At 45.8% G+C, this 20,670-nt stretch overlaps 1 protein-coding gene across 1 annotated transcript in view; it reads right to left on the bottom strand.

Moving 5' to 3' along the window:
• Positions 1 to 14,590: 14,590 nt before the first annotated feature.
• LOC119440017 (shematrin-like protein 1) overlaps positions 14,591 to 20,670 on the bottom strand; it is a 49,566-nt gene continuing 43,486 nt past the window's right edge. The window contains exons 2-3 of the mRNA XM_049662712.1: positions 16,253 to 16,399; positions 14,591 to 15,175 (exon numbers count right to left, since the gene is read on the bottom strand). Coding sequence (XP_049518669.1) covers positions 14,591 to 15,175; positions 16,253 to 16,399 — 732 coding nt within the window. The remainder of the gene's footprint in view (positions 15,176 to 16,252; positions 16,400 to 20,670) is intronic.

Raw genomic sequence — 20,670 nt, 5'->3', positions numbered from 1 at the left:
ATCGGATATCCCCGTTTGCTATATGATGCACCCCGCTCTCTTCCTGTCTCTTAAGGTTAGGCCTAGCAGTTCTCGTTCCATCGCTCTTTGTGCGGCCCTTGACTTGTTCTCGAGCTTCTTTGTTAAACTCCAAGTTTCTGTCCCATATGTTAGCACCCGTAGAATGCAATGATTGTACACTTTTCTTTTCAACGACAGTGGTAAGCTCCCAGTCAGGATTTGGTAATGCCTGCCGTATGCACTCCAACCCAATTTTATTCTTCTGTAAATTTCTTTCTCGTGATCAGGGTCCCCTGTGAGTAATTGACCTAGATAAACGTACTCCTTTACAGACTCTAGAGGCGGACTGGCGATCCTGAATTCTTGTTCCCTTGCCAGGCTATTGAACATTATCTTTGTCTTCTGCATATTCATATTGAACCCAATTCTTACACTTTCTCGATTAAGGTCCTCAATCATTTGTTGTAATTCGTCTCCATTGTTGCTGAATAGGACAATGTCATCTGCAAACCGAAGGTTGCTGAGATATTCGCCGTTGATCCTCAATCCTAAGCCTTCCCAGTCTAACAGCTTGAATACTTCTTCTAAGCATGCAGTGAATAGCATTGGAGAGATTGTGTCTCCTTGCCTGACCCCTTTCTTGATAGGTATCTTTCTACTTTTCTTGTGGAGAACGAAGGTAGCTGTGGAATCCTTGTAGATGTTTGCTAAGATATTCACGTATGCCTCCTGTACTCCTTGATTACGCAATGCCTCTATGACTGCTGGTATCTCTACTGAATCAAATGCCTTTTCATAATCTATGAAAGCCATGTAGAGAGGTTGATTGTACTCCGCAGATTTTTCGATTACCTGATTTATGACATGGATATGATCCATCGTAGAATATCCCTTCCTGAAGCCAGCCTGTTCTCTTGGTTGGCTGAAGTCAAGTGTTGCCCTGATTCTATTGGAAGTTATCTTGGTGAATATTTTATACAATACTGAAAGCAAGCTAATGGGTCTATAATTCTTCAGTTCTTTAACGTCTCCCTTCTTATGGATTAGTATAATGTTGTTGGCGTTCTTCCAGCTCTCTGGTACACTATAAGTTGTGAGGCTTTGCGTATAAAGGGCCGCAGGCTTTTCAAGCATGATATCTCCTCCATCTTTGATTAAATCTACTGTTATTCCATCTTCTCCAGCAGCTTTTCCCCTGGTCATGTCTTTCAAGGCCCTTCTAACTTCAGCGCTAGTTATAGAAGGAGCCTCTGTATCCGGTTCATCACTATTTTGAATGAAAGTAGCTTGGCTGTTTTGGGCAGTGTACAGGTCAGTATAGAATTCTTCCGCACCTTTTACTATGTCATCGAAATTGCTGATGATATTACCATGCTTATCTTTCAGTGCATACATCTTGCCTTGTCCTATGCCAAGCTTTCTTCTTACTGATTTAATGCTGCGTCCATATTTTACGGCTTCCTCAATCTTTCCCACGTTATAATTTCGAATATCCCTTACTTTCTTCTTGTTGATTCAGTTTTGACAGTTCAGCGAATTCTATCTGATCTCTTGAGTTGGATATTTTCATCTTCTGTCGTTTCTTTATAAGGTCCTTTGTTTCTTGGGAGAGCTTACCTACTGGTTGCCTTGGTGCGCTACCTCCGACTTCAATTGCTGCTTCTGAGATCCATGCACCTAGTTACGGTTTCATTCATTACTTCTATGTTGTCTTTATCTTCCTTTTCTAAAGCTGCATATTTGTTTGCAAGCACCAGAATAAATTGGTCTGCTTTTACCCTTACTGCCTCTAGGTTGGCCTGTTTCCTCTTGACTAATTTCACTCTCTCTGTCTTCAAATTGAGAGAAATCCGAGACCTCACTAACCTATGGTCACTGCACTTAACCTTACCTAACACTTCTACATCCTGCACTATGCTTGGATCGGCAGAGAGTATGAAATCTCTTTCCTTGTTTCTCCATTAGGGCTTTTCCAGGTCCACTTCCTGTTGCTGCGCTTCCTGAAGAAGGTATTCATTATTCGGAGCCTATTCCTTTCCGCGAATTCCACTAACATCTCTCCTCTTGCATTCCTAGAATCGATGCCGTAGTTGCCAATTGCTTGCTCACCAACCTGCTTTTTCCCCACTTTTGCATTGAAGTCGCCCATGACTAAAGTATACTGAGTTTGCACCTTTCTCATTGCTAGTTCAACATCTTCATAAAACTGTTCTATTTCTTCATCATCATGACTAGAGGTTGGGGCATAGGCTTGTACTACCTTCATTTTGTACCTCCTATTCAGCTTAATTACTACAACTGCTACCCTCTCATTTATGCTGTATAATTCATCAATGTTGCCCGCTATGTTGTTATGCACTAGAAAACCTACCCCGGATTCTTTCTTATCTGGAAGACCTCTGTAGCAGAGGACGTGGCCGTTAGTCAGCACTGTGTAAGCCTCACCAGTTCTAACCTCACTAAGGCCAATAATATCCCAGGAAATGCCTGATAATTCTTCAAATAGTCCTGCTAAGCTAGCCTCACTCGAGAGGGTGCACGTGTTGAACGTTGCCAGGTTCAGTTTCCATTGGCGGCCTGTCTTGTGGAACCTGTGGAACGTACTAAATTTTACTGACTAGAAACAAGTTAAAACAGTTGCTCCGGAGTATATTGACCATTTCCAACCACTCCATTTGCTAGTCCGATCGCGCAATTCGGCCACCTGTTCTTGCCAGTTTGCTTCGCTGTTCTTGTAGAATTGCAAGGCTGCCCTAGATATTTAACTAGTGCGTTATCAAAATTGATGTTGGTGAAAATTTCTCGGGTCCCAGGCTATTCATCATGCCAGAACCCCGGGAACTTTCCCCAATTCACCGCACTTCCGCTTGCCGAACAAAACATTTTTAACCTTTTCCACCGCAAGCACAATGTTCTCATTGTCTGTTCAAAATATAGCAATATCTTCTGCCTCGGCGAGAAGCCATACTTCGGCCTCTTGGAGTTTGTTTCCACGCATACATTGTCTTTATAACACTTACGCAAAAAGGCTCAATATATAAACAAAACAACAGAGGTGATAAAGTCCATATATCTCTGCACACTTATAGGCGCATCTACTAGCCTGTTTACAATTAATTGTGTTAGGCAATCCCTCTACCGAGTGGGCCGGTTAACTTGAACAGTGATCTTAAAGAACAAACAAAAAAAAACCCAGGCGCTGAAGGGCATAGTAGCCGGAGTCGTGTGTACTTACAGCCAGTATTTTTTTCATCACGAAGTATTATTTATTTAATTGCTTTTAATTAGTGAACTTTTTCATTATTGCTTGAATCGCAAACATCTCAATTACAAAGCCCGAAAAGCTGAAGATGCTCGCCAACGCAGGCAGGCTAATCTCCACATCGTGAAAAGAATAGCTAACACAAGATAAACACAAGGGAAACACCGGCGAATCACTGCTCCGCACTTCCCCAGCTTTCACGTTGCGTGGAACTGCATTACCGCCGAGTTTTTTTTTAATTTCTTCCTTGCGCAGCCTGCCCTCGTGCTTGGTGTTCTACGTCACCGTCGTGTTTTGCCGAGCACTATAATCATATCCACGTGCTCTTGGTCTTCGCCTTCTGTTTCTTCGTGAGTGCAATTCGCCTCCCACACTTCACACATTTCTGCTGGGTACAGGTCTTTTAGAAGCGAGATTTTTCTCCGAACATCGCCGGGTTTTCTCCGAACATCGCCGAATAGGCCAACCAATAACAGTGGAAGAGTCGCGCGTCACAGACGCTTGGTTCGTTGAATACCCACCACATGGCTCTAGTCTCCGCGCAATCTGCGGCAGCTGCGGTGCTGGCCATGCGGCGGAAACACACACACAAAAAAAGCAGAAAGCTCCCCTTACCGCATTCGCGGCTGCACGGTAAAAATTGACAGTCACTTTAGCATACGCCAAAAAGGGCGAAGGCGAAAGCGTGCGTGCTCAGGAGATATTCATTAAATTACCATTGTCATTCAAATGCGTTGTTTCTTCTTCCTACTTGTTTTCTCCCACCAAAGGTCGCTGGTTCGAGTCTCTTAATTGACGCTACCTTAATTAACTATGCCTTAACTAACCTCGCCCTATTTAAAAACAAAGGTTGGGGGTTCGAGTGTCCTAATTGACTCTATGTTAACCGTACCTTAATTAACTTCGCCTTAAAGACAAAGTTGGTGGGTTCGACTCCATCATAAGCTCGAGAGTTTGACTGTCACCAAAGGTGGTGGGTTCGAGTGCCTGAATTAACACCAAGACGGTGACCCGCGCACAATCAGTATTGTGCCGTGAGCGTTGCTTGCTTACTCATAGAAGACGATGACGACGGTGACCCGCACACCGACGCAATTGTTGCGTGAGCGTTTGCATATACAGGGTGTTTGACTTAACCTGGGCCAAACTTTAAAAATATTCAAATGCGACGTAGTCCGACAGAACTAAGGTGGTTTTGTTGGCACCGCATAGAGATACGCAGATATTTTTTTGCATTCCACCGTCACTTACAGACAGTTGCAGACTAGGACATACGTCACACCAGCAACACTAAGCAGGATCAATCCTGACATTCCTACTGCATGCCCACACTGCGGCCACGAATACAACTTCGAACACATGCTCTGGCTGTGCCCTGCCAACGCGGGCACGGACTTTCCTGACCAGTCCTCCTGGGACTCAGCGCTCAGAAGTACAGAGCTCATTCGCTCAGCTGAAGGCTTTCCAGAGGGCCCGGGCCGTCGCCGAAGGACTCTGATTAGCGGCACCTACCTGGGTGGAACCACCGAATTGATTGGCGGGGCCTCCGGCCCCGCTTTAATTCTTTCTCCTCAGGACCTCAATAAAGTTCGTACTCACTCACTTGCATTCCACCTCACTACATATTTAGTTTTAAAGAATAAATCAACTTCTCAAATAATTAATTACATGAAAAGTCTCAACGAGAAAATTGTAGAGCGACATGAAAAACTATACAGTTTTGCGTCGCTGAATATGTGCTACGTAAAAGTGTTTTTCCGAGAGTGACAGATGCCTGCGAATACACGCAAAATTAGCGCCTGACTGGCCGCTCGAGGCATTTACCGTGTATTCGCGGGCATCTTTCACGCTCAGAAAAACACTTTTACGTGGCCTATTTTGAGCAACGCAAAGCTGTATCGGGAGTTTGTCATGTTGCTCTGCAATTTTCTCATTGAGACTTTCCATCTAACAATAATTATTAGGAAGTTGGCTAAATAATTAGACATAATTATCTGATTAGGCTGAATGTAAAAATAATCTGCATATCTCCCAGCGACGCCAAACAACATTACATTAGTTCTGGCCATTTACATAACATTTGAATTTTTTTTTTAAAGTTTGGCCCAAGTAAATTGAAACACCCTGTAGCTAAGGCACGATCCGGGTCGGTGTATTAAGTGAATTACTACACCCAGTCGTCATCGTGTACTATTTCGCGTGGAGACAGGGTTTTCACTAAAGGACGTTCAAGGTCGACAGAACGATGAGATATATAAGGCCCGCCTTAATAAGGAAATAAACGCTTCTTGCGGATAGAATGGATTCTATCTGCGCGACGTGTGGTTGCGCATGCTGCCTATGAAACTATGATGCGTTCCAGGCGTCTGTTGTACTTGTAGTGAATAATTCCGCCTAATAAAAGGCTCGGTATAATTTGTGTGTGTGTGTGTGTGTGTGTGTGTGTGTTTGTGAGTGTGCGTGCATGCGTGCGTGCGTATAATCGTGGTGCGACTCTGTAAGCACTTACACAAGGCTTCGCTGTTGATACATTCCAACTCATTGGATCTGCTGAATTTTAACAGCGGAGCTGTCTAAGCTGGCCGTTATTACGGCCGCGAAATATGTGGGCCGATCCTGGCGGTTGGGTAGAAAAGGGCCAATCGCAATGGCACATACCCAGCTGTGAACTGGCGATGCTGAGCCATGCTAAGTCTAGCTAGGCATGGTTGGGCCTACTTAAGCTTATTCAGTCATCGATAGCCAATCGATAGCCAAGCAATAGCTAATCGATAATCGATCAAGAATCAATAAATTCCGTAAAAATCTGGGGATGACTTGGTAGTGCTTAGCCTTGCCCAAAAGCGAGGACTAGGTAGCAGCCCACCAGATTTGTTGTCTCTTTAGCATTGCGCCTCCAATGCAAGCTACGCTAGTTTTTTATATCCTTTAGCATCGGACATCAAAAAATAACAAAACTCAACACTCAGTCTCTGAGTGTATCAATCTCGTGCCGTGCCGACGTTAGGAATGGATCAACGCCTACTTTTAAACACGCGATTGCGTGAGTGCCTAGTAGCGCCGTAGACATGATGAGACTCAGTGAGAACAAAAATTCGCATAGATGTCGTATGTCGCGGACATCGCATCTTAAAGCGAATAGGATATAAAAGGGTTTTAAGTGTCTTTCGATCTAGAAATGATGTGTACTTTACCACGAGCGCATTTGTGGCGCTTATCCAACTGGACAAGTATTGAGTACTCGTGTAAATTTTGGACAACTTTTTCCTGGTTGAGAAAAATACACCACTACCTTTCATTGACGCAGCGAACACAATGCAAAAATGAACAAACGCCAGAAAAGCAGCCCACCGCGTAGTCTCTACCGTCTCTTGCGTGCACAGCTTCAGTAAAGAAATGAGCTATTACGAACTTACTCAAAAGTCGATTCTCACAGCTAGGCAATACCTAGAGCATTCTCACGCAACCAGTCTGCTGCTTTACAGACGGAAGCAGCGATGAGCAATATCATCAAACTATAATAAGAAATATATTGTCACGTACAAGTGACTGTGAAGAAAACAGTCGTAAAACTGTGTATGTCAAAACTGTATCCTTATTTGGCGAACCTGTGTCCACAAAAGCAAACTACACTAAAAGAACAACAACGATAGCGGCGAACACAGTCGGCATTCGTCGAAATATGATCAGCGGCGAAACGCGTCGGCTTTTATACATGAGTCATGGAAGGTTCCAGAATAATCCCTGGTGCCCGCGTGCCTTCCAGAAAGTACTAGACAATACGCGTCGCTCATACAATCAGATTACATACGCGTCGGTGACAACTGACAACGGAGAGAAGCATCGATAACGTTCGATACACTTCCGATACATGCAAGCGCGTCTTGTCCCGAGCTATATAACGTTTAACATTTGTTAGCTGGTGAAAAGCGGTCACCGGAGAAAGTTAAACATGTGCACGTGTCAATACCCTCCCCTTAAAAAGTATCGACACGATGCTACAAACATGAAACCGAAAACAAAACCAAGCGTACTAAAGAAAAAAGGCAATAAAAAGCAACAAAGTACTTAACTTCGTCAGCCGCGGTAGCTCAATGGTGAGAGCATCGCACGCGTAATGCGAAGACGTGGGTTCGTTCCCCACCTGCGGACAGTTGTTTTTTCCTCCGTTTTCATTTACATTTATTTATCATTTCTTTAATTCAATTAGTAAGTACAAGTAATAATATTTAGTAATAATAGTACTAGTAATAGTACTAGTAACAAGTAATAATAATTAGTAAGTGCAAGTAACTAATATTTTTGGACCAGGCTATAAAGAATCCAGGAATGCAAGCGGGGATCTCCTCTTGGAGCTCCGTGATGTGAAGCAATATGAGAAACTGCCCAATCTAGTATCATTTGGGGACGCCCAAGTGACAGTAACCCCAGATCGTACTATGAACACCACCCGTGGCGTTGTCTCAGATGATGATTTAATGGAGCTAACGGAGGCTGAACTCTTGGAGGGCTTCAGCGAGCAGAATGTGATAAGCGTTAAATAAATTCAAATGAGGCGCGACGGCAAAGAAATCAAGACCAAGCACCTAGTACTTACTTTCGGTTCAAGTGTCCTGCCCGAGTCCATCGAGGCCGGGTACATCAAACTTCGTGTTAGGCCATACGTGCCAAATCCTCTGAGGTGTTTCAAGTGCCAGCGATTCGGGCACAGTTCACAGAACTGCCGAGGCCGGCAAACTTGTGCTAAGTGTAGTGCCAAAGAACATTCCACCGAAACTTGCAATAACACTCCACATTGTGTCAACTGTGATGGTGAGCTCGCTGCATACTCACGGTCGTGCCCGTCATGGAAGAAAGAAAAAGAAATTGTGACTATTAAAGTCAAAGAAAATATCACATTCAAGTAGGCACGTAGGCGGGTATCGTACCTGCCCAAGAACACCTTTGCCGATGTGGCGCGTCAGGGGGCAGCGACACAACGGCTTCCAGCGCCTGCGCGGCCCGCAAGCAGCGAGCCGGCAGTGACGCCATCCGCCCCCTCGGCGGCTGCAGCTAGCGCTGCTGCGCCAACTCACAAGAAGGGGCCATCGACCTCTGGGCTGGTAGCCTCCAGGGCCTCGTCCCTCGAGGCGAGGCCTTTCCGTCAAACCAACCGCTCGCAAGAGCGCGTGTCCAGCGCCTCGCAAGACGCGATGGACACAAGAAGCGGCCAGACGGCGCCGTTAGCGCCTAAGGAGCCGCGAGAATCTCGCGATCGCTCCAAAAAAGAAAAAGCCCGCATCACATGGCCCGACAAGGGCTCTGCATGTTAAGTTAGTCTGTTGAGCGCACAGCACAAAAACACTTTCAACATGAATACACAAATAATACACTGGAACGTCAGAGGACTCCTACACAACCTCGATGACGTCAAAGAAATCCTACACAGGTTTAATCCTAAGATGCTGTGTGTTCAAGAGACACGCCTTAAATCTACACAATCCAACTTTCTCCGGCAATACGCCATTTCCAGGAAAGACCGAGACGACGCTCTTGCGTCGTCCGGTGGTGTAGCAATAGTTGTAGACAAGTCCGTAGCTTGTCAACATGTACCCCTTCAGACGGCCCTTGAGGCAGTGTCAATTCGGGCAATTCTTTTTAATAAACTGGTCTCTGTATCTTCTATATACATACCCCCACACTATATTCTCGAAAAAACTGAGTTTTATAATCTTGTTCATCAGCTGCCAGAACCCTACATACTTGTGGGTGATTTTAATGCTCATAACACGTTGTAGGGAGATTCCCGATGTGACCCAAGAGGTCGTGTTATAGAAAACTTTCTTCTGAACTCTGGTGCGTGTCTCTTCAATGGGAAGGAACCAACATATTACAATCTTTATCATAATCCTTACTCTTCAATGGACCTGTCAATTGGCTATGCCTCTCTTTTCCCCGATTTAAAATGGCGTGTGCTTAAACATCCACTTGGAAGTGACCACATCCCAGTGGCACTGGACTTGTTGAAACAACATGACTCCCCTCCGCATGACCCTCGCTGGAAACTAGCCGTAGCGCACTGGAATTGTTTTAAAGAATGCACATACTTATCACGAGATTTTATAAGTAATTTTAGTATAGATCATGCTGTAATATATTTTACCGCTTTTATTATTGACGCTGCAGAAAAGTTCATCCCTCAAACAAAAGGTCGTTCATGCGAAAGACGAGTTCCCTGGTGAAACGTGGACTGCAGGCAAGCTCGGAAAAAGCAAAACAAAGCCTGGGGCATTCTGCATCGATACCCAACTGCAGAAGACCTTCAATTCAAACAATCTAAATCACAGGGAAGGCGCACGCGACGGCAGGCTAGGAGAGCAAGCTGGGAGAGGTTTTTGTCGGGAATAAATTCGTATACCCAAGAAAAGAAAGTGTGGAATGTGCTCAGAAGGTTAAAGGGACAGGAACCGCATCCGCTGCCTTTGGTAAATAATCAAGGAAACAAGTTAGAAGACAAGTCAGACGCTCTCGGAAGACATTTTCAGTATGTCTCTAGCTCCGCGCACTATACACATTCCTTAAACACAAATAGAAGAACGGAAGACACTGGACCGCAAATGCAGAGGAAACGATCTATACAACCGTCCATTCAACATTGCCGAGCTTAAAGCAGCATTGAACGCCTGCAAAAGCTCTGCGCCGGGCGCAGACAGGATTATGTATGACATGATCAAGAATATGCACACGGACACACAGATAACATTGCTCGCACTTCTTAATCACATTTGGGTAGCCGGACACCTTCCAGCGGCATGGAAGGAAGCTATCGTTGTCCCAGTTTTGAAACAGGGTAAAGACCCATCCTTGGTAACAAGCTACCGTCCGATAGCACTTACAAGCTGCTTGTGTAAGCTTTTTTGAAAAAAATGATACATCGCCGTCTTTTGCATTTCCTAGAATCAAACAACATGCTGGATCCCTACCAGTGTGGATTTCGAGAAGGCCGGTCCACAACCAACCATCTTGTGCGCATTGAAGCAAACATACGCGATTCATTTGCTCATAAACAATACTTCTTGTCAGTTTTTCTCGACATGGAAAAGGCCTATGACACCACATGGCGCCATGGCATTATCAGAGACTTATCAGGAATGGGTATCCGTGGCAACATGCTCAGCATAATTGAAAGCTATCTCTCACACCGAACTTTCCGAGTTAGAATTGGTAATGCCCTCTCTAGGCCATTTACACAGGAAACTGGGGTACCGCAGAGTGGCGTACTTAGCTGTACCCTTTTTATTATTAAAATTAACTCTTTACGTTCCGTTATACCACAAAGTATGTTTTACTCAGTATATGTTGATGATGTTCAGATTGGACTTAAATCGTGTAACATCGCAGTCTGCGAGCGACACGTTCAGTTTTGATTGAACAATGTCTCAACCTGGGCGAATCAGAATGGCTTCAAGCTCAATCCACAGAAAAGCTCCTGCATCCTCTTTACAAGGAAGAGGGGCGTTAATTGTCCCAGAGCCCACTATCCAGCTCCATGGTCAGCGCTGGATAACAAAGTCTCCCATCGCTAAAGGGGCTGGGGATTGGGGGTGTTGGCGGGAAGGGGAGGAGGGGGATCTTGAGTTCTGTGCTCTGGGCCAAGATGTGCGGCAGGGTGGTCTTTTTTGCAAAAAGGACAGAGCGTATCGTGCTCCGCAGGGTACATGCGGTTCATCAGTGGGCGATGCGCAAGCGATCCGCCTGCGCTCTACTTATCCAGGCTCAGCTTCGCTATTTCACAGGGGTATGTGCCATTCCACTTGGAGCCTTTCTGCACTACCGCCGGGAGCGGCCCGCATTTTTTTCGGCGCATCACGGTCTTTCCGCCGGCATAACAGCTCCGCTGTTAAAACAACAGCTTTAAAACATTACAAGATCCGTGAACAGCATTAAAAGATCCGTGACTGCTTTTCACGCTTCCGGACAACAGCAGCTTATATAACCGCATTTTTTACGGTTACACGCAGGCCAGCTTTCTGGTAGAAACACGGCCTCTTGCGTGGGCCGATCCCGAAGGTTGTGCACAGCCGCATCAAAAAAATTCCATCATTTTTAGGTTACTATTTTTTTTCGCACTTTCAATATTTCAGTATGAGAATATTTAACATAAAATGCATGCGCTATCGGTGTTTCGTTCCATGACATTTGTTTGTGGGCTGTCATTCTCAAAATTTCGAGAAATAACTTTGTCAAGAACGTAAGAGAAGGTATGAGCAACTTTAGTTGTAGAAGGGTGTGGCAATATAACCTGCATATACCGCATGTACATGTAGCAAGGCGTGGCATACACATATACCTAAATATATACGGAAACTGTCGCACACGGACAACTCCGCCGATACCGACACCTGGGTTTCTGCTACACGGGGCGCTTAACGTTAAAAGAACGCCGCCATACCGCTCGCTGGAAGTGACACATGACATGGTACTCGCGGCTCCACTGCGTTGATTATCCCCTCCAAGCTGAGGAAGTGGCAATAGCACTCGCGCTCTCCCAAACACAGGTTGAAGTCACAGTGACCGACTCCTAACAGGAGTGCCACAACTTCGCTAGGGGCATAATTCATGCCACTACGCTCAAGATCATCAATCAAAAGCCGCCAACCAGATCAGTCTTGATCATCTCGGCGCGAGCTCATGACGGCATTCCTGGCAACGAGGTCGCCAACCACGTGGCTCGAGATTTGACCCACCGAGCCGACGCCGAGGAATCTGAACCCGAGCGCAAGCACCCTCTAATCTCGTACGTATCAAGACATTACACAACAAAACAAGCTAACCCGCAGAACATACGCACCCCCACACAAGTCACTACCTAGAGAGCAGGAGCGATTCCTCCGAGCTCTACAGGATAATACATTCCATACCCAACCAGAAACCACCTCATAGCCCCTACACAATTCTCTCCGCAATGCCTCTTCTGCGCAGAGCCTACGTCCCTCACGCACATAGTAGGGGGTTGCAGAGAAGCACCATTGAATCCTCCGAACCATTACCACACCAACGAGCTTTGGGAGAGAGCCTTGGCCAGCTCCGACCTCGAAGATCAGCAAGGTGCCGCGACGAGCCCGCTCGACGTAAAGCCTTTCCACCTTCGGCTTTAGCTCGACGTAGCTCGCCGTCGACACACTCGGGCAACTGCGTGCTTTGCTTGGTTTCTGCGGGTGACGTTATTGTGGGGCCTTCGATGCCCGCGGCACCCTGCAAAATCTTATATGATAGCGACACCACCAGGTCCGCGCATCGTCGGCTCAAGTGCGGTTGAAAGGCTGCTAATATGAAAAGCCCACTGCTATTTGGTAACATTGGTTTGATGGCAGAAACTCTGTAAACTAATAAAATTCTGCTGCAGTTGGGCTTTCATTTCTGACGGGACTTCTTCGTGATTGACATAGCGAAGAAAATTGCTTTCTGCATAGTTAATTCAAATTATATGGCATTATAATAGACTATTTTCAGACGCATTAAACATACGGAATGCGAAAGAAAAAAAAAACATGCGACTAGTTGAAAACACTTGTCATTCCAAGATTATATTCTAATTGCCGCGCGACTGACCGCCCGAGGCACTTTACGCGTATTCGCGGGCTTCTTTCAGGATCAGAAAAACACTTTTATGTAGCACGTAGTGAGCAACAGAAAGCTGTATCGGCAGTTTTTCATAGTGCTGTGCGGTTTTTTCATTGATACTTTTAATCTAAATATACCATTTGAGAAGTTAATTTGTTAATTAAGACTGATTAAGTATTTAGGCGGAATGCAAAACATAATCTCACTATCTCCAAGCGACGCCAAACAACATTACCTTGGTTCTGTCCAGCTACGTGAAATTTGCATACTTTCAAATCTTGGTGCATGATAGTTGGGACACCCTGTATTACAACGCGGATACATAGATAATTAAGAATATTCATCGAAATTAAAAAAGAGAAATTACCAGTGCATCAATCTTCTGCACATGATTTCCGACATTAACGTGATTAGCTATACTTCTCACGATGGATGTTTAATTGGGGATGACATTATTTTTTATGTTATGGTGATCATTGTTAGAATGACCCTTGTATCTCCATGCCAACAGTGAACCACAAAACCATACGGGCACATCAGCTGACTCACGAAGTGGCAACCTCGCTGGCGACCACAGTGGTGAATGATACTACGGCACAGCATATGTCGTTGTAATCACTGCAACCCAGTTGAGACTCCGTAGCAACCGCTAGTATTCTGCAACTGAGTTGCAACGGCTATCCATCAAGCGGCCGCGTTCTGCGCGGCGGCATCTTTTTGCAGATTGAGCGCCATAGCGGTAATATTGCCACGGGGATGAGAGTGGCAAAAATGGATAGGAAAATTATATTTACAAGATATATACAGAGAGAGACGGCTGCAGGCAAGATGGCAGAACAACAACACAAGCGCTGCCCAGATCGTCGTCTTCACCGTCTTTCTGGCGCATTCTTCCATGCTCGGCATAGCGCGTAACAATATATTTAACACCACATAACCTTTGAGTCAACATGCCATATCCATTTTGTGTGATTGGTCAAGAGTGGGCACGTACCAGTATCACGTGCGCATTGCCGAAGTTGTCTACGCGCACATACCCGACCCAAGTTGCTCAATCGACAGGGCAGCACCCTGCATTTACCAGGGGGCTCCATCTAGTAGACAACTTGGGTCCACTCGCTACGTGGAAGAGGTTAGATCCATTAGGCAGCGAGCTAAAGTTTGCAAAGAATCCCAATCGCTATAAAATCCCGTAAAGGTTGTTCCTGCGCATTGCACTACCCATTGTAATTGAGAGTTGATAAACTCTTACAAGAGAAATGCATTAGTCCGGTCGCGAATATCTGCAACAAATTCGCTGTGCAGTTTGAAGCCTCTTAGCACCCTGAGGGCTGCTACACAGAGCTACAAAGAAATGCTGATTTAAAAAAAAAAAGAAAAACGTATACTCGCTGTAGAGATCAAGACCCTATGTCACTATTTTCACTCTTTGGCTTCGAATTACTGCAAAGCATGAAATTAGGAGTACGTCACACATGCACTCATTATTAAAGATAGTCGCTAATGCTCACGTGTTGCTAGTAGAAACGAGGTAATGGTTTCCTGAAAATAATCTGTGATTTTTTGCGTGCAGAATGTTAGACTTCGGACAGTGACATTCGCCTGCTGTTTCCAAACGAATGATCTCCATTTTGGGACACGCGTTTTTGTCCTAATGTTATCAGTTTATTCAGAAAACCCCACCTTCATTTCTGCACTTTAGTTATAGTGTGACAGAGCGTTTCCTTAACGACGGTGCCGGTATCCGTGATGAGCCGACGGCCTACTTCCGTATCCCGAAGGGGCGCCATATGTTCCCGGCGCGTAACCCGGCGCGTAGCCGGCGGCACCGTAGCCGTACGGGGATTGGCCGCCGTAAGCGTATCCGCCAAGTGCTGGGCCACTGGCAACGTAACCGTGACGCCCGTACGGTGAGTATCCGTAGACTCCAGCAGCGCCTCCGTAAGGGTTGTATCCGTATCTGCCGTAGCCGCTGTAGCCACCAGCGTTGTACGGTGCGGCTGCCCTAACTGCATAGGCTGCGGGTGCACCAATCTGTGTAGCGGCTGAGGGGACGGGAGGGACGACTGGCGCAGCGTTGAAGACCACGTCGGCGCTGGCACCAGGGGCGGTTCCCGGCTCGTTAGTGTCCACAGTGGCCCGGAAGCCGTTCGCGTCGGCCACGTAGTTCACCCGCCGGTAGAGGCCGTTCGCATCACGGTAGCCGTACGAGCCGGTCTTGGCGTTGTTTGAGTCACCTTGCTCGCTGTGGAACTGCCGGTTGCCGTACTCGTCCACGTTGTCGTAGCCGAAACTGTACGGCTGAGGTGGCTGTAAGGCATAAGAATAACGAGAATATATCGTCAGGCCACGGTTATGTAAAAGTTTAGTGTATAGCACCGTAGAGATGAATTGGAAACACAATTCTTGACTATATTCTGACGAGTGCTTAAGAGCATATAGCATAATCCATAACATCAGCTAAGCACTGCAGCTATGGATTCGTGAATTATACCGTTATAGAGGTCGAAACGAAGCAATCTTGAGAAGTTTTAAGCTAAAGCTACAATTTTACGAGAAATTCGGGAAACAGCGCCTTTACAAAATTAGTGTTGTCAAGAAGGCTTGCTTTTTCGGTGAGACTGTTTGGCAGTAAATCAGAAGAACTATGCCTTTTTTGTTTAGAGGGCAACATCGTTATCGAAGAATTAGCGTATGCGTGGTAGCGGCGTTCTCCAAGTATTTATTATCGTGGTAATCCATACCGTTGTCGATTGCAATGCTTTGTTGAACCGAGCGTTTGCAAAATGTGTTTAGAGCTTTATGATCGCGAATGGCGAGCTTTAAAATATAGAGGAAAACGTCGACATGCAAACAATCATAATCTTACTAAGCTAGATAACATGTTTTTGTGATCATTTCAGCTGAGCCCACACGATGGGTCAATAGAGAATTTCACCTTTCAACTGCATCACTGATAAAGTAATGAATGAAAGGACAAATGAAATAGCGCAAAATATACGGCTAAATTTAGCTGACAAAAGCTACGACTGAGAGCGAAAGGGCGAAGAAGGTTTAACGAGAGATAAAGCAGAGAAGTTGTGGGGCCAAGAACTATAATTGCTTTGAGCAGTAATTTCCCGCACCTGCACTTTTGACGATTGCTTACAATACTAGCTACGAGTAGGGAGAGCCAGAAAATGCCTAAAATTGTACAGGCATAAGTTCAAAGCATAAGACGTTGTGGCTTAGTAAGGCTAAATATATCCTTATTACCGAGTGCGTGAGAAAATACATGCACTAATTTTCACGGAAGTGTCAACTGTCAGGGCAAGTGACCGGAAATATTACGTGCTCTCTGAAATGGCCTAAACTAAAGTGTGCATAGAGAGAGCTAGTGATACCCACGGACGCATAGGCATCGTATCCTCCGTAAGGGGTCCCTGAAGCAGCGTAGCCACCGAAGCCGACGCCTCTGTATCCGGCTTGTGCCGGTTGCTGGTGGTGGTGTAGTCCGTAGCCTTCGACGACGAGGTAGACGAGTAGCACTTGCAACTGGAATGAACAAAAAGAACGTTTGTATTCTACAACAGCACGAAAGCGTTCCAGCGGATATCACGTTGGGCCTCGCACAGAGGTGATATCGGCTCACCTGTTATACACATGTTGAAACAGTGTTACTTTAGTGAAAACACACAGCGTTTGATATATTAAAGGGGCCCTACAAGTATCTAATCATAGAATGGTCTTACTAATAAAGCACGTCTTCTGACGAATCCTTCAAAAAATTGTAGTTATCGCACCGATACCTAGATTTCCCATTCTCTCCGTCTCCGCTAAGGTACTGGAAACTACACAGTGGCCAAGCCAATAAGGGGAAGTCCCGGCCAAAATTTGAGTGCCGCGGCATCAAAAACAGCGATAGCACTCGTCGTGACTCCGCGTGGCGGCCGAGGTAGACTGCGCTTTTCTAGCTGCTTTCGATGACGCTGCATGACGGCATTGCGGAGCGATACAAATTGACTCTGCCGTTTTTGACACGAGACTAAATTTCTTGCTTCATGCAGTTCAGCAATATTTCGCGTACTTGCTGAATGTAGCCTTGGCGACTGTCGGGGAACGTTTTTCTTACTATATTCAAAAAGTGTTTCTGGGCCCATTTCAGGGACACTTATTCGTTTCCTTTTTCGGTCTTTTGAGCAGCATGGACTCGAAATTCTTGACAGGTGCATTGAAAGCGGTTTTGTACTCTTTATTTTGATGTTTACATTGGTAGTACTCGTCTGTAGCTTCCAAACTGAATTCTGTGTCAAGTAAAGTATTTTTAACCTCCCTTGTATTCTGGTTAAGATAGGTGTCTGTACGTGCTTGACGGAATATTTTTGCGCCTTTATATTTGTTGTAGCCGTATTTTATTATTTTATGATTAAGTTTCTCACTTTAGTTGATTTCATAATGAAGAGGCCTGGGGCGTTTTTCGAGCGAACAGGCTGCCTTTGTCTACGACTTGTACATTTACTGACAACATTAACAGAAATGAATTGAATACGAGTTGATAGAAAAGGCCCTCTCGAGCCTTAAAATAAAGCACGAGCGAAGTTCTTCATTCTGTGTTTATGAAGCAGAGTGACAACGTGTAACTCGGAAGCATTGTTGGGAGCGATCGCACATGTTGAGCAAACCCGAGCGAGTTGACACGTAAGACCTTTTACTGTTTTTTTGCCACTTATATCCGGATATATTCAAGGGCTTGTACACGTCACTGATCAATTTCAATATTTAAATGGTACATCAGGAGTACAGTGGGGGACATAAACAGTGAACCATAAGTACAACGTCAACAGGTAACTAAAATTAGAAGAGATAAGAGAATAAATTAAGACACCACAAATAACAAACAAACGGAAATACTTATGCAACACACTCGTGACGTGTTGACTTTATCTTAGTTGGAGACGTGATCTAAGGAGTGAACTCCGCAAAAGCTGATCACGACCGTTCACGTAAACATTTCTCAGAGTCAGAACTTTTCGAAGATGAAAGAATCCTTGGCGCACGAAAGTGCGTATATAAGTGATCTGCACCTACTACCAACACATCAACTTTTCCCGCAAAAAGACGTGTACTTTAGGCTACTTGGTTCATGACGCGGAATAAACACAGAAAAGAAAGGAAAAACACGGAAAAGAAAGGAAGCACTTGTATTGTCACCTCTCCTGACCGTGTCGTCTTTTTTCGCTCTTTTAATTTATTCTACATCATGAACATCATTACATGCTACAATAGGTTGGGGTAATACTATATATTGAACAATTTTTTCCACCATTCTGCGTAAACCCTGAAAAAAGGAAAAGATCAGCCAGTCTTCTCTGAAACCAAGTCATCGGTCCGGAAAGTAGTCATAAAAGAATTCTCACCGTTGGAAACATCTTGGCTTTCACGAAGGTCCTGCAGGTGAAGCGAAGACAGCTGCTGCCCACAGATCAACGTTGATACGACAGCAAATGTCTTCTGGCCGCTTCTCTTGGGCACCAGGTTTTTATACACCAGCCAGCGAAACTTGTCTAAATGTTGCGTATGCGTGACACGCAGTTGCAACTTATTTTGTTGGTTTCCAGTGCTACCTTTGCTGTCGCATCTTGCAAAACTGCACTGTCGTGTGGGACGGCGCCTTGAGTCCTCATTTTACGTAAAACGCGAGTCCACTCTGGAACAATTCTCGTCCTCTATGGCGAGATTTACTGCATTTCTACGAGCGATGTTTGGAAGCCTGCATTCAAATGTTTGAAGTTTTCAACTGCCTGTAACGGTTTACAGAGGCGTGTCGATGCAAACTTATGTGGTTCGCTATCCGACTTGCGAACGCTCAACCTTCGAAGGGCAGTTGACAATGTCAAACAGAATTTACAGATCAGTGGCAGTTAAGTATATATTACTTGCAAAAAAAGGCCACTAGACGACTTTAGCCGTAGGAGATGTCGAGGTGCTAGAAATAATAAATCGAATTATCCTAAATCTGTGCTCTCTTTCTTAGTAATGTTTCGTGTATCTGATAAATTATACAAGTACTATAATGACTATAACGTTCTAATACCATTATATGGACCTCGTGTTTCGTTGTTTCGCAATTAATGCTTTGTTGACTTTAGTTCATGCTACCTCGTCCTGCAGCTTGCGGCTGCGACGCAGCTCTAACTGATGACGCCTGTGCGCGTAACTGTCCCATTTGTAAGGTTACATTTTATTAAAGTGATGTTTTGCAGATAGGATTTCCAACACGGTGTGCTTAGTGGTTCAGGCCGTTTCAATGGTCCTCTATTTATAGTATGACGTTTCACATCACATGTGAATTGTTGTATGTATGCCTGTACCCGGGCTAGCAGCATCTACTACGTTACTCCGCATTGTAAATAATGACATGTGTGTAAATATTAGACATCTAATGTGAACACAGTACAAGAGAGCACTCTTGTACTGGTAGTCGAAGGTTCGCGGCCGTACAAGAGGAAGAATGGGGAAAAGTTTGTGGTCGCCTGTGGTGCAGTGTTGTAGGCGAACGTGATGAATGGCAGAATGAGGTCCCAATCAGTGTGATCAGAGGCGACGTATTTGGAGAGCATGTCGCCAAGGGTGCGGTTAAATCTTTCCGTCAGACCGTTAGTTCAGGATGGTAGGCGGTGGTGGTGCGATGAACGATGCGACATTCAGTAAGGAGCGCGTTTACGACTTCGGAGAGGAACACACGTCCTCTATCGCTCAAAAGTTCGCGAGGTGTACCGTGACGGAGAATAAAGTTTTTCAGTAGAAAGGATGCGATATCACGAGCTGTGGCAGCAGGCAGAGCGGCTGTTTCTGCATATCGCGTCAAGTGGTCGATGGCGACGACTATCCAGCGGTTTCCGGAAGCCGTGCTCGGAAGGGGTCCATAGAGGTCAATCCCAATGCGATCGAAGGGCCTGGCAGGACACGGGATTGGCTGTAGTGGACCAGAGACATGCTGAGAAGGAACCTTGCGGCGTTGGCACTGAGGGCAGGACCGAATGTACTTGCATACAAAGGTGTACATGCCACGCCAATAAAACCTGGAGCGAAGCCGGGTGTACGTCTTGAAGACACCCGCGTGTGCACACTGCGGGTCAGTGTGGAAGGCAGAACATATTTCACCACGAAGATGTCGCGGTATGACGAGCAACCACTTGCGGACGTCGGAGACGTTATTCCGGCGATAGAGAAGTCCATCCCGCATTTCGAAGTGCGAAGCTTGACGGCGCAAAGCTCGAGAAGGTGGAGGAACAGTCGACGGGTTAGAAAGGAAGCGGATAAGAGCACTAATCCAGGCATCCTTGCGTTGCTCCGAAGCCATGTCGCAGCCTACTGGGAACGAAAGTACGTGGTCAACGGCAGAGAGGCAGACATCGCTTACGGTTGACACGGGCGAACGGGAAAGCACGTCGGCGTCGGTGTGGCGGCGGCCAGACCTGTAGACAACGCGCACGTCGAAATCTTGCAACCGCAAAGCCCAGCGAGCTAATCGACCTGAGGGGTCCTTCAATGTGGACACCCAACAAAGTGCATGGTGGTCTGTAATTACGTCAAAGGGGCGGCCATAGAGGTAGCTAGGGTCGAAATTTACCAAGTGCCCAGATTATGGCCAAACATTCTTTCTCCGTAACGGAATAATTTGTCTCTGCTTTGGTGAGGGTGCGGCTTGCGTATGCAACGACGTACTCGTCGAAACCAGATTTGCGCTGCGCGAGCACAGCGCCGAGCCCAACACCGCTGGCGTCAGTGTGTACTTCGATCGGAGCACTCGGGTCGAAATGACA

The sequence above is a fragment of the Dermacentor silvarum genome, chromosome 2 (genome assembly GCF_013339745.2).
Source record: "Dermacentor silvarum isolate Dsil-2018 chromosome 2, BIME_Dsil_1.4, whole genome shotgun sequence".
In the NCBI taxonomy this organism is placed as follows: Eukaryota; Metazoa; Arthropoda; class Arachnida; order Ixodida; family Ixodidae; genus Dermacentor; species Dermacentor silvarum.
The sequence above is the reverse complement of the archived record's forward strand: the minus strand, read 5'-3'. Positions and strand labels throughout refer to the sequence as shown.